Source organism: Microcaecilia unicolor, chromosome 7 (genome assembly GCF_901765095.1).
Source record: "Microcaecilia unicolor chromosome 7, aMicUni1.1, whole genome shotgun sequence".
NCBI lineage: Eukaryota > Metazoa > Chordata > Amphibia > Gymnophiona > Siphonopidae > Microcaecilia > Microcaecilia unicolor.
The window spans coordinates 45,991,148-46,008,684 of record NC_044037.1 but is presented as its reverse complement, the minus strand read 5'-3'; the positions used below and the strand labels follow the sequence as shown (position 1 = coordinate 46,008,684).

The window sequence follows — 17,537 nt, the reverse complement described above, 5'->3', positions numbered from 1 at the left end:
AAATAGGCCTTAGTGTGCAATTTTCTATTTTTTTCCCCATTAATGGCCATGAGCATTTACCAACACCTATTTTGTAGGTGGTAAGGGTTCCTGCGTTATCTGTGCGCAAACCAGTTAGAATGCTGAAAACCCACCTTTTCACTGCTGCTTTTAGCTCCTAGCCACAATTGCCCTCCCCTTGTCCCTTCTCACCCATTACTTGGGTTACCCAAGATTCTTCTGTAACACTAAATGTCTATTTTATAATATATTTCCACCATTCATGATGTATTGTAAGCCACATTGAGCCTGCAAAGAGGTGGGAAAATGTGGGATACAAATGCAATAAATAAATAAATAAATACTTCCCTCACCCGTAACTGTCTTGTTAGTCTGTATTACTTAGATTGTAAGCTCTTTTGAGCAGGGACTGTCTCTTTGTGTCAGGTGTTCAGCGCTGCGTGCGTCTGGTAGCGCTATACAAATGCTAATAATAATAATGCGGTAATGAAGATGCGCTAACTGGTTAGAACAGGAACATTTTTTTTTTTTGTTACAGTTGTACCCCACGCTTTCCCACTCATGGCAGGCTCAATGCGGCTTACATGGGGTAATGGAGGATTAAGTGACTTGCCCAGAGTCACAAGGAGCTGCCTGTGCCTGAAGTGGGAATCAAACTCAGTTCCTCAGGACCAAAGTCCACCACCCTAACCACTAGGCCACTCCTCCACCATTGTTGCTACTATTTGGGATTCTACATGGAATGTTGCTATTCCACTAGCAACATTCCATATAGAAGTTGGCCCTTGCAGATCACCAATGTGGCCACGCAGGCTTCTACATGGAATGTTGCTAGTGGAATAGCAACATTCCATCTAGCAACATCCCATCTAAAATCTCCAATAGTAGCAACATTCCATGTAGAATCTCCAATAGCATCTATTTTATTTTGTTACATTTGTACCCCGCGCTTTCCCACTCATGGCAGGCTCAATGCGGCTTACATGGAGCAATGGAGGGTTAAGTGACTTGCCCAGAGTCACAAGGAGCTGCCTGTGCCTGAAGTGGGAATCGAACTCAGTTCCTCAGTTCCCCAGGACCAGAGTCCACCACTCTAACCACTAGGCCACTCCTCGCTCTCTGCCCCTGACACCCCCCCCCCAAAAAAAAGACAACACAAAATTGAGTGCCTATTAGTGTGTGCACATTCAAAAACTATCACATGACGCTGTAGCGTGTCCTGCAGTACTCCATTTTTTTTTGCTGCATTAGACACGTGCAAGCGCCTAATGCAGCTTAGTAAAATGGCCCATTTATAAGAAAACCCACAGAAAAGTCCCTCTTTATCTATATTTTACTTTCGCCAGGAAGAGGAACTGCAAACAAATGCATGCCCTGTCAGGCTGATAGAATAGTTCAGCGTGTGAAGATTTCAGTTTATGTCAGGTTTTGTCCAAATATTTCATATTAATAAACCATTATCTCCAAACATTTCATTTTAGCACAGACTAGCAGAAATACATGTTCTCAAGATACGGCAGACGCAGAATTTTCAATCAATCCTCAACCTTTTGATCAAACATACAGGAAAAAGCCACAGCTGCAATATACAGTGAAAGAACGTTTCATTTATCTGGTGAGAACAAGCAAAAACTTAATAATGGACAGTTCACAACTCACAATGCAAAGAATGCATAAGAATCTGTTTTGAACAAAAACATTTCTCATGTAGTTAAGGACAAGTTTAATTGCAGCAATGAAAATAGACAGTTAAAGAATACAAATGAAAGACTTAGAGAGCTGTGGTTCTGTATTTTAAGGGATATTAAACCAATTACCACAGCCTACAAACGGCTGCATTCAAACCTTAATGTTATGGCTGTTCCTTCAAGCCAAGCGTCGACTCAGGATGAGCTGAATGATCTTAACAGGAAGTGAAATCATTGTCCCCTAACCAGCACAACCAAGGGAAAAAAAAACCCCTAATATTGAATTTTTGGTCCATTATCAGTTTACCAAATATACATCCCCATAAAAACAGGTCATTCAGAATACTTTTGCTGCATGCACTATACTTTTTGTTTTTTTCTATTGCTTCTTTTTATTTTCAATTTCTGTAGCTCTTCAGGCTGGTTAAGTTGAGTTTTTTTATTCCCAAAAGTTGTATCAAGAGTAGAGTGAAACAGTTTATAGCTATTAAAAAGATGATTGTTAACTAATGAAGGAAGAACATTCTTTTCACTCGCCCTCACAAATGATTTTGCAGCATGGCTAATGGACCATAGTACGTATTATATTTCTTTTTTGTATAAACTACTTATTGCTGGCTTCCTAGCTTTAATAAATATGAATATTTACTATACATGTGGTTACCAATATGGACTGGTCTCTAAAGTAAGGCTTTAAAAGGGTAATGGTTTGGATTGCTCATTGAACCAGGAGAACTGAATTTTATAAGGCTAACAGGGACAATTAAATGTTCTCTCTACCCTCCGACCCCCCCCCCCCACAAAAAAAAAAAAAAGCCCCCTTGCATCTCTAAATAGAAAATAGCTTTCCATTTTAGTGGTCAGTGGGATGTCCGATTATAAAAGTGCACATCTATGGACGCCTTGCATGAATTATATAGCTGTATGATGAACAGAAACAAAAGAAACCCGGATCTTTCTTTGCTTCTGAATCCCACTCCAGTGGCTTGTATTTGATACAGAGGAGTTAGATAGTTCAACACAACTCAGTGAAAATTTCTGGTGTAGCTCTTATCAAAATGAATAAAACATTTAGGGGGTTATTTAATAAAGCTTAGCTCAAATTATCTGCAACACAGCCCACTTTATTCCTATGGGCCCTGCTGTAGGTAACTCGAGCTAAGCTTTAGTAAACAACCCCCTTAGATAAGAAAATTTTAAGTCAAGTGATGGCTTAGTTACTAGCTATATGCTGGGCAGAGTTTAAGAGCCAAAGAATTTACAAGGGCACTTCCTTAACTATTAGTACCTGCACACCAGAACTGGAATTTTAGGGGGGGGGGGTGGGGGGGGGGGGAAAGACGCTGCTCTATACGAGGCTTTTATTTCCAAATGACATCTCTGAACCCAGCATTTGTTTAAGGCCTACTAGCTTGTTAAATGCCAGAAGGGTTATTCCATGTAGACCTTTTAAATATTTATAATGGTAGTACATCTAAGAACTGTTTAGATCAGGGCTGAAATCAAAGCAGTGGAGGATTTAAATATTGCGAACACTACCAAGCAGCAAACTGAATCCAGAGAAAGTTGGAGAGGCCTCAAATGATGTTTAGTTCAGAAAACTCTCTGATGTTGGGGGTGACTCAACTGAGCAAAAACAGCTGAAGCACTTTAGACCCTAAATTAAAACCACAATCTAACCAGGTCTATGGAGATAGCTGTTTGAGCTATGTTTGGACACCAGATTTACTTTTTTTTTTTTTCCTTTTTTTTTAACCAAGTAGAGCAGCCCTTAAAGTTAAAAAGGAAATTCCTCAGAAATGAGGTAGTTACTAAGTATCAGCACATTTTCCCAATTTCTATAAGGCAACTGTTATTTACAATCTATTTTCCCCACACAAATTAAATTGTTCTCAGTTTGAAATTTCAATGATTTGTTTTCTAAAAGAAAAAAAAAATCTAGTCACAATACACCTATTACTAACATGTTTAAATAAATAACTTTGTTACTTCTAATGACACCAAGCCTGTAGGGTTGTGTGTGCAACAGCCCAGTAATTCACTTATCTGTCTGTGATAAAAGAAACACACTTTTGGTTTATTGAAACAGGTTAAATGAAATGCTGACCCTGAGCTAATGTTTACAAGTAATTAAGATTGTGATCTAAGAACAGAGGTAACAAAAAGCTGGACTTAATTTTAAAAAACATCTAGGGACCTGTTTACTAAGCCGCCCTAGCATTTTTAGCGTGTGCTAAACACTAGAGTTGCCCCATATGTTCCTACAGGTGACTTAGCATTTAACACATGCTAATCATTAGTGTGCACTAAAAGCGCTAAAGCGTCCTTAGCGCTGCTTAGTAAACAGGGCCCTTAGTCTTTATTCTTGAAGCTGAAAAATATGTGCTAGTTGTTAAAGGTGGGGAAAAAAACCCTACAGAATAAATTTTACTTCACCTGCAAAACATTTTAGAACTCCTTTGTTAACCGAATGCTTCCTTTTCCCTTACGATTTGGTACTTGCTTCTTTTCTTCAGGCTTGGACATAGTGAAAGGACATAGTGAAAGGAACTCTGAGTCCATGCTACTGCTATCTCATGGACTGGCCAGTCAAAACACTAGAGTAGTGTGGTCTCCACCCCAGCTTTCAAGTTCATTGCCTCTGTGAGATGATGTGAGAGACACAGCCTCCTGTCTCGCTTGGGTTACATACTTCTTACTAACCCTGTCAACTCTACAGAGCCCCTTTCGACTTCTGACTGGTAAGAGGAAGATGCTACTTGCAAACATGGCCTATACAAAGTCATCAGCCCATCTACAAGGGCTTTCTACATGTCAAACATAAATGTTGTTTGCATTGGTTAAAATGTTAGAACAAAACCAGGAGTTACATCAAGGTGGACCATACTCCATTTCTTTGTTTGTCGAAACAGGAAGTCTTCGATCATATTTATGGTACATGTAGGGGAAAATAGTGGGGTGTGGACAACATATCTCACCTTGGCTTACGACTAGAATTCTCATAGATTCTTCGACTAACCCTAAATAAATTAAATGGAACTTATACCAGACCTTAATAGGCTTGTGATGAACAGTGTTATTGTACGTATTAAAAAAAAAAATTCTCTCGTCAAATAAAGCATTTTGGCCAATTAATTACAGGAAACATTTTCTGCTTAATGGGCGCTTCATTTTTTTTTCTATAAGATAACATGATAAATAAAATTTACTTCTGTACACAGATATTTCATATTCTGAAACTTGCTTGTTACATGCCAAGATATGACCCTGGTTTTCTTGGTAGGAAATGTAGTTAAGATACAAAAAAAAAAAAAAAAAAAAAAAACAGGAAATGTGATAAAAAGAGAATGCATAGCTAACTACAAGTCTGTATATACAGTTGAGTTGACCACCTTACTTGATCCTTGCTGAATGGGACAGAAGCAGTGTCCATTACCCCTTTTTCCAGACCGTGTAGAACACACTTCAAAACCAGTGGCAACATAGTAAAAAAACTGTACACTGTTGTCCATTAACTTGAGAGCAAAGTCACTAGATGGTATAAAAAGTGGAAAAAGGTGCTTGAATATTGTCTTTTGCTTCCAAATTTATGCAATTATCTCCACTGTCTTTGCATAGCCAAGATGAGACTAGTGAGTAAGGCTATGTGTGATAGGCCAATGGTGGTGGCAGAGTTCCCATTCGAAGTCTCATTCATCCTCGAGGTTTTCACAATTTCATTGAAATGAAACTCTGAATTAGAGTCACCCTCACAGCCACTTGCACTCCCTTCTCCGCTACTGTAATCATCTGTAAAGGCAAGCACAGTTTACTTTTCTTTAACCTTTCGCTTGTCTCTCTGGACTTTCAACAAGCTGCTTGGACTGCTGTAATACAATACCTTAGTCTTATATACCCATCTAATACAATAAAGCTCGAGGCAGTTTACAATAACAGTGGCAGTGTAGCCTAACATGGAAGAATACAAAAACTAAAAAACTACCAGTACTACTGAAAATCAAAAGAGAATTACTGGTTAGATGGATGCTTCTGAAATAGCCAAGTTTCAGATGTTTACCAAAATTCAAATAATTTGATTCCAATCTTAATTCAATCTGATGGCTCAGCAGCAGAGATGTGCACTGTCATTTAGAAGGTACGGTACGTGGTTTGATACCTGAGCTGGGTCTTTGACTTGTTCCAGGTCAACCGGGGGGAAGTAGGTCATTGCTTTAGAGCAACACCTAGGGAAGGCAATCATTTACTTATCACAAGTTCAGTGTCAAAAAGCTGAGTACTAAGCTAGTGTTCTATTTAATTGCAAATTTGCACACCACATCTGTTATAGAATACTAGGATAAGTGAACAATACTGTGCGTAAATTTAGGCATAAACATTTATACCCACTCTCTGACAGGTGTAAGTATTCACGCCTAAATGCAGCACCTTGTGCACACAGCTGATATTATATAAAGCATGTGCTGAATGGTTGGAATGCCCATGACCCTCCCATATCAACCCCCCCTCCCCCTTGCAATTATGTGCTAGAGCAGTGTTTCCCAAGTCCAGTCCTGGAGTACCCCTTGCCAGTCAGGTTTTCAGGATATCAATGATGAATTGCATGTACTTGATTTGCATACCGTGACTCCATTATGTGCAAATCTTTCATACATATTCATTGTGGACATCCTGAAAACCTGACTGACAAAGGGTACTCCAGGACTACACTTGGGAAACACTGTGCTGGAGCACTTAGGAGTTACAGAATAGAGCCCAGGTGCACTTATGTGCATAACTGCCACCTTCCCCCCATTTTGGCTCGTAAACTGCCATTGTGGCGAGAAATCTATGTGCCAAATTGGTGTCTAACTTCTGGCACACTATACAGAATTAGGAGGCTAGTAGCCAAATTCAGGGCCCATGACAGCAGTATTCCAGAAGGATCTCTAATGCACGGTCCCTGGCCCAAGGCCTTCACTGCAATAACCCAGACTAGGTATGATTAGGGAAAGGGGAAAGAAGAATATAAAATAGGAGGAGAAAATCCCAACGTAACATTTAGTGAAAGCACATGTTAGAAGGATCCCAGCCCTGCTCCAACCAGGGGCGTATCTGCGTGGGGCCACAGGGGCCTGGGCCCCCGCAGATTTCGCCCTGGCCCCCCTCCCGCCGCCAGCCCTCCCCCGCTGCCGTTTCTTACTTTTGCGCAGAGGTCCGCTTCCTCCTGCGCCTTTAAAAATATTTCTTCAGCTGGCGGGGGACCCCAACCCCCGCCAGCCAACCCGAGGTGACGTCTTTCAAGTTCTTCGTCCGCCGTGGCCGACGTGCTGGAGTTGAGCGGATGAATCCAGTTCGGAGTCTGACGGTGCGCCAGCTGAAGAAATATTTTTAAAGGCCCAGGAGGAAGCGGACCTCTGCGCAAAAGTAAGAAAAAGCAGCGGGGGAGGGCTGGCGGCGGAGGGGGGGGGGGCTAAAATGTGCCCCCCTCCCTCTGGCTCTGGCCCCCCCTACCGCCGGAGGCCAGATACGCCTCTGGCTCCAACTAAACTGAAGTTCAAAGGAGCAGAAGAAAGCTGGCGAGTCAAAATTCCCAAGTTTCTTCCACATACAACCAAGCACCAAACTGACACTGCAAGTATACTTACTTATGCCAATATCAGCATCGATACCATTGTAAGCATTTTTCATTTTATTAGTCATTCTTCGAAGGTTCATGATTTGACCACGGATCACTATGTCTGGCTTGGTAATATCCACTTTCACATCAGGATTATGTGCTTGGTTGGCTAATCCATTTGCAGTCACTGGAAACGGGTACCTAACACAGATTATACACACAAGCTTTAAATGTGAAATATTTTCCTATAAACATATATATATTTTATTTTTATTTATTTATTGCATTTGTATCCCACATTTTCCCACCTATTTGCGGGCTCAGTGTGGCTTAGTCAAGATAAGTTATCTGCTGTGGTAACACTGAGCTCTGAATGAAAACTATCTTTAGAATAAGGGGCAAACGCTGGCTACTGGATACACTTACAAATTATTTGAACACAAAAGTTCAAATTATTTAAACTGAATGTTTTAAGCAATGAGAAAGAAAATATATAAACTTTCAGCTTTGGGTGGCAAAATCTTGGAGCGCATACATTCAGTCAACTGACTAGTGATTCGGGGACAATCAATTACAGAACTGCAATAACTAGGCTCTGTTTAATCTTCAGCAGACCCAAATATCCAGATGTATCCAACCAAGTTTTAATTACATTAATGTATGAACCTGAGCCATATAATGCTATGTTCAATAGATTTTTACACAGCGATTTATGTACTTATACCATCATTGGTTCAAACCTGCCTCCCTCCTAATTTTCAAGTTTTTATATCTTTAATTACTTTAAACTTTTAAATAAATTTACTTAGTACTCATCTTTTCAAATTGAATTTCAATACCGGTTGGCTCAGGGGAACTTTTGATCTGACATGGCACATGTTTCACTGAAACACATTTTCAAGGTTATTCCCTAATATCAGCTCCTGCATATAACTGGCCATAGTAATATGGTTTTCTAATCAATTACAGTACTGGCATTTATCTTGTTTAAGCCAATCAACAACACCGAATGCTATGCTTTCTGTACAAACCATTACTACCAAACGAAACATTCAAATATTAAGAAATCTCCAGTCCCAAAAAGAAGAGCTCCCACATTATCCAACCAACAGGTCTTCCAAAATAAAGAAAAGGCAAAGAGCGGTCACGTGATGCTAGGCAGAGGGTAGGATGCCGCAGGGCAGAGCTCCGAGGCCCCTAAGATAAATCTACCCTTGGACAGCACGAGAGGCGATTTGGAAACCCACGAACAGAACAAATAAGTTGGGCACGTTGAAAAGTCCTAAAGGAACTAATTTGGTGCACCTGCGATGACCTCCAAAACACAGAGAAAGACGGAGCACGAGGGCGAGCTGGGGACAGTAAGATGGTGGGACCCTGGCCCCCTCGGGAGAAACTGTAAGCTCCGTTTGGGCGGCTGAAATTGCAGCTGAGGTCTCGCAGCTGCTGGAGACCTCTGTGGACTTAAAACTGCCAAAGATTGCTGAAAAGTTGGATGCGGTAGATGGTAAAATAGAGGGGCTGCGCACAGATATGGCAGGATATCAGCAAAGACTGTCTGATATAGAAGACCGTTGCACGCAGCAGGCCAGCCAGCATGAGGAATGGCGGAAAAAGTTGAGCAGGTAGAGCAGAAGCTAGAAGATCTTGAGAACCGGGCGAGAAGGAATAACCTCCGGTTGGTTGGATTTCCTGAGTCCCTACGAGAGGTTGATTTAAGGGAGTTCCTGGAATCCTGGCTGCCCAAAGCACTGAATTTGCAGGCTCTGAAAAGACCTTAAAAATAGAGAGAGCACATCGTTTGGGCCAGCTAAGGCAAGCAGCAGGACGTCCCAGGGTAGTAATATGTAAAATCCTAATTACTCCCATAAACAAGAGATTCTGAGAGCCTGGAGGCAGACGTGGAAAGTTGCATATGAACAGCACATCATTTTATGCTTTCAAGATTTCTCTGCGGCTGTGGCATTACAACGGAAGCAATATGGAGAAGCATGCTCAGAGCTGTTTAAGAAGAAAGTTAGATTTGCCTTACTGTATCCAGCGCGGCTGCGAGTGCAGCAGGATGGCAAGCTTCGATTTTCAGCTCACCGACCGAAGCCCTAAAATTTGCCAAACAGTTAGATGGCGGCGTGGAAGTCGCAGCGAAAGAAACAGGAGCGCTGATCCTGGTGAGAGCCAGAAGAAAGAAAGCTACCTAGAAGGAACTGAGAGGGAAGCTCAGAGTCTGCAAGGAATCATTCTACGGACACTAAAAGAGAGTGCATATGTCTTTCTCCCTGTTTAAAGTGAGAGATATGGGGGTTACTGATTGATTGTGAGGGGGGGGGACTTGTTTTGTTAATGTTAGGAATATAAGTGCAAACGTGTGAAGATAAAATTATAGAAGTATAGGAACGGTCGTTTTAAAAGCATGGTTAACTGTGGTACTTGGGGGATGGGGTTTGCTAATGGTTCAAGATTATAGTTGTGCTGTAAAGGAGGGGGCGGGGCGGAAACGTGACAAGTTCTCTAGACAGGACTCAGATCTGTTTCTTTGGGGGGGGGGTAAGAGGGGAGGGTTTGGGCAAGGGGAGGAGAGGGGAGGGAGATGACAAGGGGGGGAGGAAGAGGGGTTTTGTTTGTTGTTGTGGTTTTTATTGGTTTCTGCTCTTCTCTCTTTCCTTAGGGATCGTTGTCCAGCAGCAGTGGTGGAGATGGGGGAGGGCACCCAGGGCTGGGGGTGTGTTCCCAAGGCTGTAAAAGTAGAGGCTGGCTATACATAAGATAAGAGAGGGGACTAGGTCATTTTAAGTTTGTTTCCTGAATGTGGGGGGAGTTTCGTCGCCCATAAAGCGGAAAAAACTTTTACAAGCTTTGAACCGCCATGCAAGCAGATATAGTATTTTTGCAGGAGACGCATCTGTCAGCCGCAGAGCATGCCAAATTCCAACAAGGATGGGTGGGAGGAGCGATAGGCTCCCCGGCTTGCAATAAAAAGGCAGGGGTATTAATACTTTCCGTAAGGGGCTGCATCTTTCCATCAAAGGGGTAAAGAGGAGTGCAGAAGGCAGATATGTATTAGTGGAGGTGGAATGGGGGGTTTTACATATGTACTTTGCAATGTCTATGCACCGAATACTTTTGAGAAAAATTTATAGGGAGATTTTGACATTGTTGGCTCCATACCAAAGGGTAATATAATTTAGGTGGGGATTTAACATAGTTATAACCCATTGGTAGACAAAAGTAGCGGGAGAGGACAAAGTCAGGCTTATTATGAAAGAGGCCTGCCTTTCTTGTGCTCTACACTAAACTTGGTAGATGTGTGGAGAATTTTACACCCAACATGCAGAGATTATACTCATCTATCAAGAACGCACTCAACCATGTCCCGTATTGATTATATTTTTCTCTCAGATACTTTATTTTCAAAGGTGGTTGAGGCGGAGATAGGCCCATGTGAGATTTCAGATCATTCTCTACTTTGGGTGATCTTGGAACAAACAGGGGGAGAAAGTAAGGGAGGAGGATGGAAATTTCCGCTGGAGCTTTACAGGGATGCGAAGTTTCAGGCATTTCTGAGAGAGAAATGGAGAGAATTTGCGGTCCACAACAGGATGCATGTGGAACAGGCCAGTTTGTACTGGGAGACAGCAAAGGCTGTCCTCAGAGGTGAGATCATTGCTTATAGGGCGTGGATTAAGAAAAGACGAGATCAAGAGATTTTAAGATTGGAACGAGAGGTGAGGAATCAGCGTATAAAGTTCGGGGTAAATCCGACGGTAAGAGGCAGAAGTTAGCGTACTTGCATCTCAGAGAGAATTAAATGAACTGCTGCATGAACGAGTTCAAAATCGCAACAATATTATAAGCATCAGTTGTACATGTACGGAAACAAGGCAGGGAGCTTGCTAGGGCGCTTGAGCTAGAGGGAAGAAAGGGCCGAGCAGAATTTTACAGGTAAAGGACCAGGCAGGTAACATGTTAAATCTCCACAGGATATAGTGGCAGGGTTTCAGAGGTATTACCAAGGAGTTGTATGGGGACAGAGGGACTGATAACGGATAGCATGATGTTTTTAGAGAATGTAGAGGCCCCCGTTCGATTTCCTCGGCCCAGGCAAAACTCCTCAATGCACCTATAGTGGAGGGTGAGTTGATGCTGGCGAACAGCAGAGTGAATACACAAAGCACCGGGCCCAGATGGATATGGTGTGGCTTTTATAAAACATTACAGGAGCTGGTGACTCCCCCCCTTTTGAAGTTGTTTAACTCCCTGGCCAATTCAGAGCCCGCATTGGATACCTTCAATATAGCTAAAGTGATAGTGTTACTGAAAACCGGGGAAAAACCCAGAGGAGATGGGGGCCTATCGGCCAATCTCCTTGCTAAATAGTGACATTAAATTATATGCAAAATTTGGCTAATAGGCTGGCAAGGGTGCTTCCAGACTTGATAGCATCACCGCAAGTAGGTTTTGTGAGAGGACGGGCAGTGGTCAGTAATTTGAGGGCGATTATAGCCTCCTTGGAGAAGGTGGGGGAGCGGAAAGTGCCTTCTCTGCTAATCAGTTTTGACGCAGAGAAGGCATTTGACAGAGTTGCATGGCGCTTCATGTTTGCGGTCTTACAGAAGGTGGGAATTGAGGGATTTTTCAGGGATGCAGTGGAAGCCCTTTATTTGAACCCGCAGGCTTACATCTGGGTTAATGGAGAGAGATCTGAGGTATTCTCGATAAGGCGGGGCACAAGACAGGGGTGCCCTTTATCCCCGCTACTGTTCATTCTTACATTGGATCCCTTGATACGAGCAATAGAGTCCCACCCTGAGGTGATGGGAGTGAGCTGGGCAAGTCTACGTTCAAGGTTTCTGCATTTGCAGACGATATTCTAGTTCATCTAACGCATCCTAAGAAGTCCCTGGTGGCGCTGTTAGAATTATTTCATGAGTACGGGGATTACGCGGGCTTTAAATCAATGTAACCAAATCCCTAGCTCTAACGGCTTCAGATGAAGTAAGACGTGAATGGGGGGAGTATTTTCCGCTGAGATGGGCTCAACAACATATCACGTATTTGGGGGTACAGATAGCTATGCAGACTTCAGATTTTTTATCATCTAAATCTCACTCGCTTGCTGGATAACATGAGAGTTAGGTTGCGAAAATGGGCGGAGCTGCCGCTCACGCTCCATGGGCGGATACAACTGTTTCGTTATGGTGGAATTCCCCAGATGGCTTTACACGTTTCAGGTGTTGCCACTGCGACTCCATGGGGGGGACGTGAGGCAATTTCTATAAACACCTGGGAGTTTTCCTCTGGGGGGGGAGAAGCCTAAGCTCCCCATGGACTTAATGTTAGGATCTTGGAGGGAGGGGGGTATAGGGGTACCGGATATTAAGGCTATAACCAAGCATGTATTATGCGGCACTTAGGGAGCTGGTTGTTGGACAGGCAAGACTATACGCCCAGGCAGTTAGAAAGGGAATTTTTTCATCCATATCATTTCTATTTTTTATTACAGGGTCCGAGGCAAGCGTTACCAGGGACATTTAAGAATAGTCTGTTGTTGGGACCCCTGAGGGGGGCCTGGAAGGATCTAACTAGAACTTGGGGATTATCAGCGGTGATATACGGACCTCATGCCGCTGCACGGTAACCCATTATTTTCTCCCGGCTCAGAAAAACCCAGTATTTCGTAGTTGGGCCTCATGGGCATTACACGATTGGAACATGTTCTGGGTACAGAGGAGGGTTACTGAGTTTGGGTGCATTGGGGGTAGGGATCGATATCAGACATGAATTTGCGTATCAGCAATTGGAGCATTATGTGCGGACCCTCCACATCGAACAGTCTGAATAGTGGGCATGGGAGAAAGCTCAGAGGAGTCTTCAACGCAGTCCCGGGGGACAGGCTTTCATTTCGGGAATATACGGATTTTGTGGGAGAAAGGATTAGTAAAGGACGTGAGTGCAATTGAGGCACGCTGGGCACACGATTTGCAGAGACCCCAATTTCCACCTAGACTATAAAAGTTGGTGGCTCGTGTCCCGGCCATATCGATCAATGCAGCTCTCAGAGAATGCCATTATAGAATTTTGTATAGAGCATATATGTCCAAGGCCCCAAGTATTCAAGATGGGGGGGGGGGGGGGCCAGACCCCCTATGCTCTAAGTGCCAACAGACAGAGGGGACATTCTTTCATTACCTCTGGGGCTGTCCCATAGTGCAGAACTATTGGAGGCAGATCTTTAAGTATCTGGAGGGACTATTGCAAGCTAGGATTCCCATGTCCCCTTCAGGGATATTATTAGACAAATTTGAATTATTTGGCTATCAACAAAGGGGTGCCCGGCTTTTATACGTTAAAGCCTGTATCCTAGGTAAAAAGTTGATCTTGAATAGGTGGCTTAGCGTTGATCCTCCAGATTTTTGGTATTGGAGAAATCAACTCCATGATCTTTTGCTGCTATGAGCGTCGGGCGATGGGACCCTCCCCAAAGGCAAGAGAGAGATTTATGAGAATCTGGCGGGGGTATATACAATCATGTCGGCTAGGGCACGAAGTTTAGTATTAAATGGTATGTAAGGAAGGAAAGAAGGAGAAGAGCAGGTAGTGTTTTTTTTTTTTTTTTTTCTCTTGGGGCGGGGGCGGAAGGTGGGATCGGTAAGGGATAGGGGGCAGGGAGAGAAGTCTGGTATGTTCGGGTAGGGTGTGGTAGAGGGTAGTAGGGGCTGTTTAATTTTTGTGTGGGGCGGGCATGTTTAGATGGGACAGTTAAGTGGAATGTTCGCATTATAAAGATATTGATCTGTGCAGTTCACAGCAATTCATGCAATAGGGTGTTGTCTACTTCTCGGAGGTGGCCAAAGTCCAGGTTTTGATGACAATGATCTACAGAAAGGAGAGGGGGAAAGTCTCCTCAAATGTAAGGTCTCAGAACACTGGTTTATTTCTGTCTAGTGGCATGTATGCTTATGCTTAATGAGGTGTAGAGTTCATGAAAGTTTCTTTGCATCACAGTAGTATTGGGGGGGGGGGGAGAGCGGGGATTATGATAAGGCAAGCACAAAATGTAGAGCAGCGTATTCGGAGATATCAATGTTATAGTGGATATTCATGTGGCAAAACAGTGCTGGCTATGGGGATCTGGTGTAAGGGGGGGGGGGAGGAAATGATAAAATCATTGATGATAAAAGATATGGATGCGTATACCCAAATGCGTTGTATTTGTCCAAGGTTACGTTATTGGTTTTGTAATAATGTGAATCATCAATAAAATTGTTTAAACCTAAAAAAAAAAAAAAAAGAAAAGGCAAAAATACATTTTTGGGGAGTAGGACTATTATAGATTCATATTTGATCCACGATTTTCAGCTTGATGTCAATAAATAAATACATTTATTTAAATTACTGGTGCCTGCTGATGCATTTGATGTCATTCATACTTTTCAACTGTGAAAAGTATGATGAAGGGACCACCTAAGGACCGCTGTGTACAATTTCTTGACTGCTTTCTTCATCAAGCTACACTAAATGTACCAGATATAGTAAAGGATTTTTCCCATGTTGTATCTACAATTGATATGCTTGGTACATCTGGCTCAGTAAGAAGAATCGTCTGAAACTGAACTTGGATCTCTCAGTCCTGTTGGGTGATATTCTGAACTCATTTTGCGTCATGCTCCTTTTCTCACTTGACTGCCTTGAGACTATCCAGTTCCAAATCCTGCATACATATTATATATATACAAGCCCGTAAAGCCTGTTAAAATGGGCGACATTTTGTGTTAAAAATGTAATGAATAGCCAAAGCAAGAAATGAGAGTGGATGTCTACAGTATACTTTTATTATACTATGACCCTCCTCTCTCCCCTGCCCCCCTCCAGCCACCCATGTCCAGCGACCCTCCGCTCTCCCCTGCCCCCCATGTCCAGCGACCATCCTCTCTCTCCCTGCCCCCCCTCCAGCACCCAGGTTGTCCAGCGAATTCTTCGGGGCAGGCAGGAAAGATCCCCAGTCTTGCCTGCCTACCCGCTGCCAACTCTCCCCCGCTGCCGGATCGCTCTTAAAATGGCCGCCGAGCTTCCAGCTGCGATCCGGCAAGCAGGGGAGAGTCAGCGCCGGCAGCAGCAGGCAGGCAGGCAAGACTGGGGTCTTTCCTGCCTGCCCCGAAGAATTCGCTGGACAACCTGGGTGGCTGGATGGGGGGGCAGGGGGAGAAGAGGGTCGCTGGACATGGGTGGCTGGAGGGGGGGCAGGGGAGAGAGGAGGGTCGCTGGACATGGGTGGCTGGAGGGGGCAGGGGAGAGAAGAGAGTCGCTGGACATGGGTGCTGGAGGGGGGCAGGGGAGAGAGGAGGGTCGCTGTTACAGTGCTGCATACGTTTAGTATAGCACTTTAGAAATGATAAGTAGTAGTAGGTGTTGCGGTTATGAACAGCTGACGTCGGGAGAAACCTGTAACGTGCCGCGCATGGACCAGTACAGTACTCTCTACTGCGCATTTGCGGGTGAGTCAGTTACCTCTCATATATATATACATATATACATATATATATATATATATATATATATATATACACACACACACACACACACACACAAGATCAACTGTTATTGCAGAAAGAATAGAAGTTACCTTCTAAGAGACAATAAGGAAAGGGAAGAACAAAGGAATCTAGCAGCGATTATCTTAATTTCTCCAGTTTGATTTTGCTGTCAGTTTTATGTGCACAAAGTATGGTGTATCACTAATATTACACTGGTATATTACACATGTGGCTATTTTAAATATGCGTTTTAGAACATCTACTCATATGCTGCCTCGAAGCGAACATCAAGAAAGTGAAGCACAGTGGAAGCATGGTGAAGGCCTATCCAGACCTGCTTGTTGCATTTCCATTCCAACACTTGTCTTCATCAACTCTCCAGCTATCAGCATATCCGTGCAAATGCTTCCGGGAAGAGAGGACCAAAACTTTTTGGCTGTTTTCAGTTTCTCCTTCACATCAGTAACCTATTTAAAGGACAAGAGAAAACCTTACACTTATCAAAACATTCTTGAAAGTCTAAATAGGAAATATCTACTGTAGCTGCACCCATTAGCTTCATACTAAACACTGAAGAGGTAACAAGTGAATGCCAAACAATTAACATCAAGCCTGTGCTCCGTTTCTGCAGGCTGAGTACTTCATGTCCTACACCTGTTAAAGAGTATGGCCTTAACATCTAGTAAGCTGCTAGTCTCAGTTTCCATAATTGGTTTTAAGAAAGATGATGACAAGAAACCTAGCTAACTACACCACCCTGAGCACAGCTGTGCAAGTGTAAACTTCTTCTCTAACACACATATAAGCTGAGGCTTCTGGAGGTTAATCCCATTAAGCAACTATAAAAATGGTAAATTACTCACCAGTCGATCCAAACTTGTGCCAGCAGCTGTAGTTGGCCTTTCCTCTGGGTTATATGGCCTAAAACGAGCACTGAAACACCTTCAGAGACAGAGCGAGAAGATCGGCTTTGAGAAAGTATTTTAGGCTGCCCACATCCATGGAAAACCTAGAAAAACCACAAAATGTACGGAAATGGTAAACATCCTTATGCACATCTTTAAAATATTTGAATGATTCCACAGTACACCTGTAAACAAGCCAGGCTGTCCACTAAGGATAGTAGCATCTGTCTAGAGGGGCAATAATGGAGCAGGATGCGGTCATGCCTCGGATATGAGCAGAACCCACTTGCCTGAATTACTGTGGATACTGCTTGTCAGTGAAGGCGCATTTCAGGACCTGAAGGATGCAGGGGGAGAGACAATGGATGTTCCTGGGGGGAGGGGGGGGGGGAGAGAGGAGGGAAACAGAGGCAGCAGACGAGACGCTACCTGGACTAGGAGACATAGAGAGAGGGGACTTCAGAACGAGCAAGGGGAGGAGGAGGAGACATGCTAGATCTCCTGAGGAGGATTCAAGAAATGCTGAATCCACAAAAGGGAGGGAAAGATAATGGATCCATCAGGAAAGGGGGAGGAAGAGAGAAAAAGATATTCTGTATCTGCCAGGTGAGGAAGGGGGAAGGAGATAAATACCTGACTGAGGGAGGAGGATAGAGAGACCAGTTGAGGAGGAGGAGGGGTTTGGAGAGGTGTCGATACACAGGACTCACAGAAGGAGGGAGAGATGCCAAACCTTGAGGGGTGGTAGGGGAGAGATTAGGAGAGATGCTGGCCCAGAGTGGGTTGTGTGGGAGGAAGGGAAGAGAGGGGAGGAATA

At 43.5% G+C, this 17,537-nt stretch overlaps 1 protein-coding gene across 1 annotated transcript in view; it reads right to left on the bottom strand.

Moving 5' to 3' along the window:
- Positions 1-1,706: 1,706 nt before the first annotated feature.
- Positions 1,707-17,537, bottom strand: part of GPC4 (glypican 4) — a 214,880-nt gene continuing 199,049 nt past the window's right edge. The window contains 6 exon segments of the mRNA XM_030208703.1: positions 1,707-5,477; positions 7,313-7,485; positions 16,150-16,189; positions 16,192-16,282; positions 16,679-16,758; positions 16,761-16,824. Of these exon segments, the coding sequence (XP_030064563.1) occupies positions 5,284-5,477; positions 7,313-7,485; positions 16,150-16,189; positions 16,192-16,282; positions 16,679-16,758; positions 16,761-16,824 (642 nt within the window). The 3' untranslated portion in view covers positions 1,707-5,283.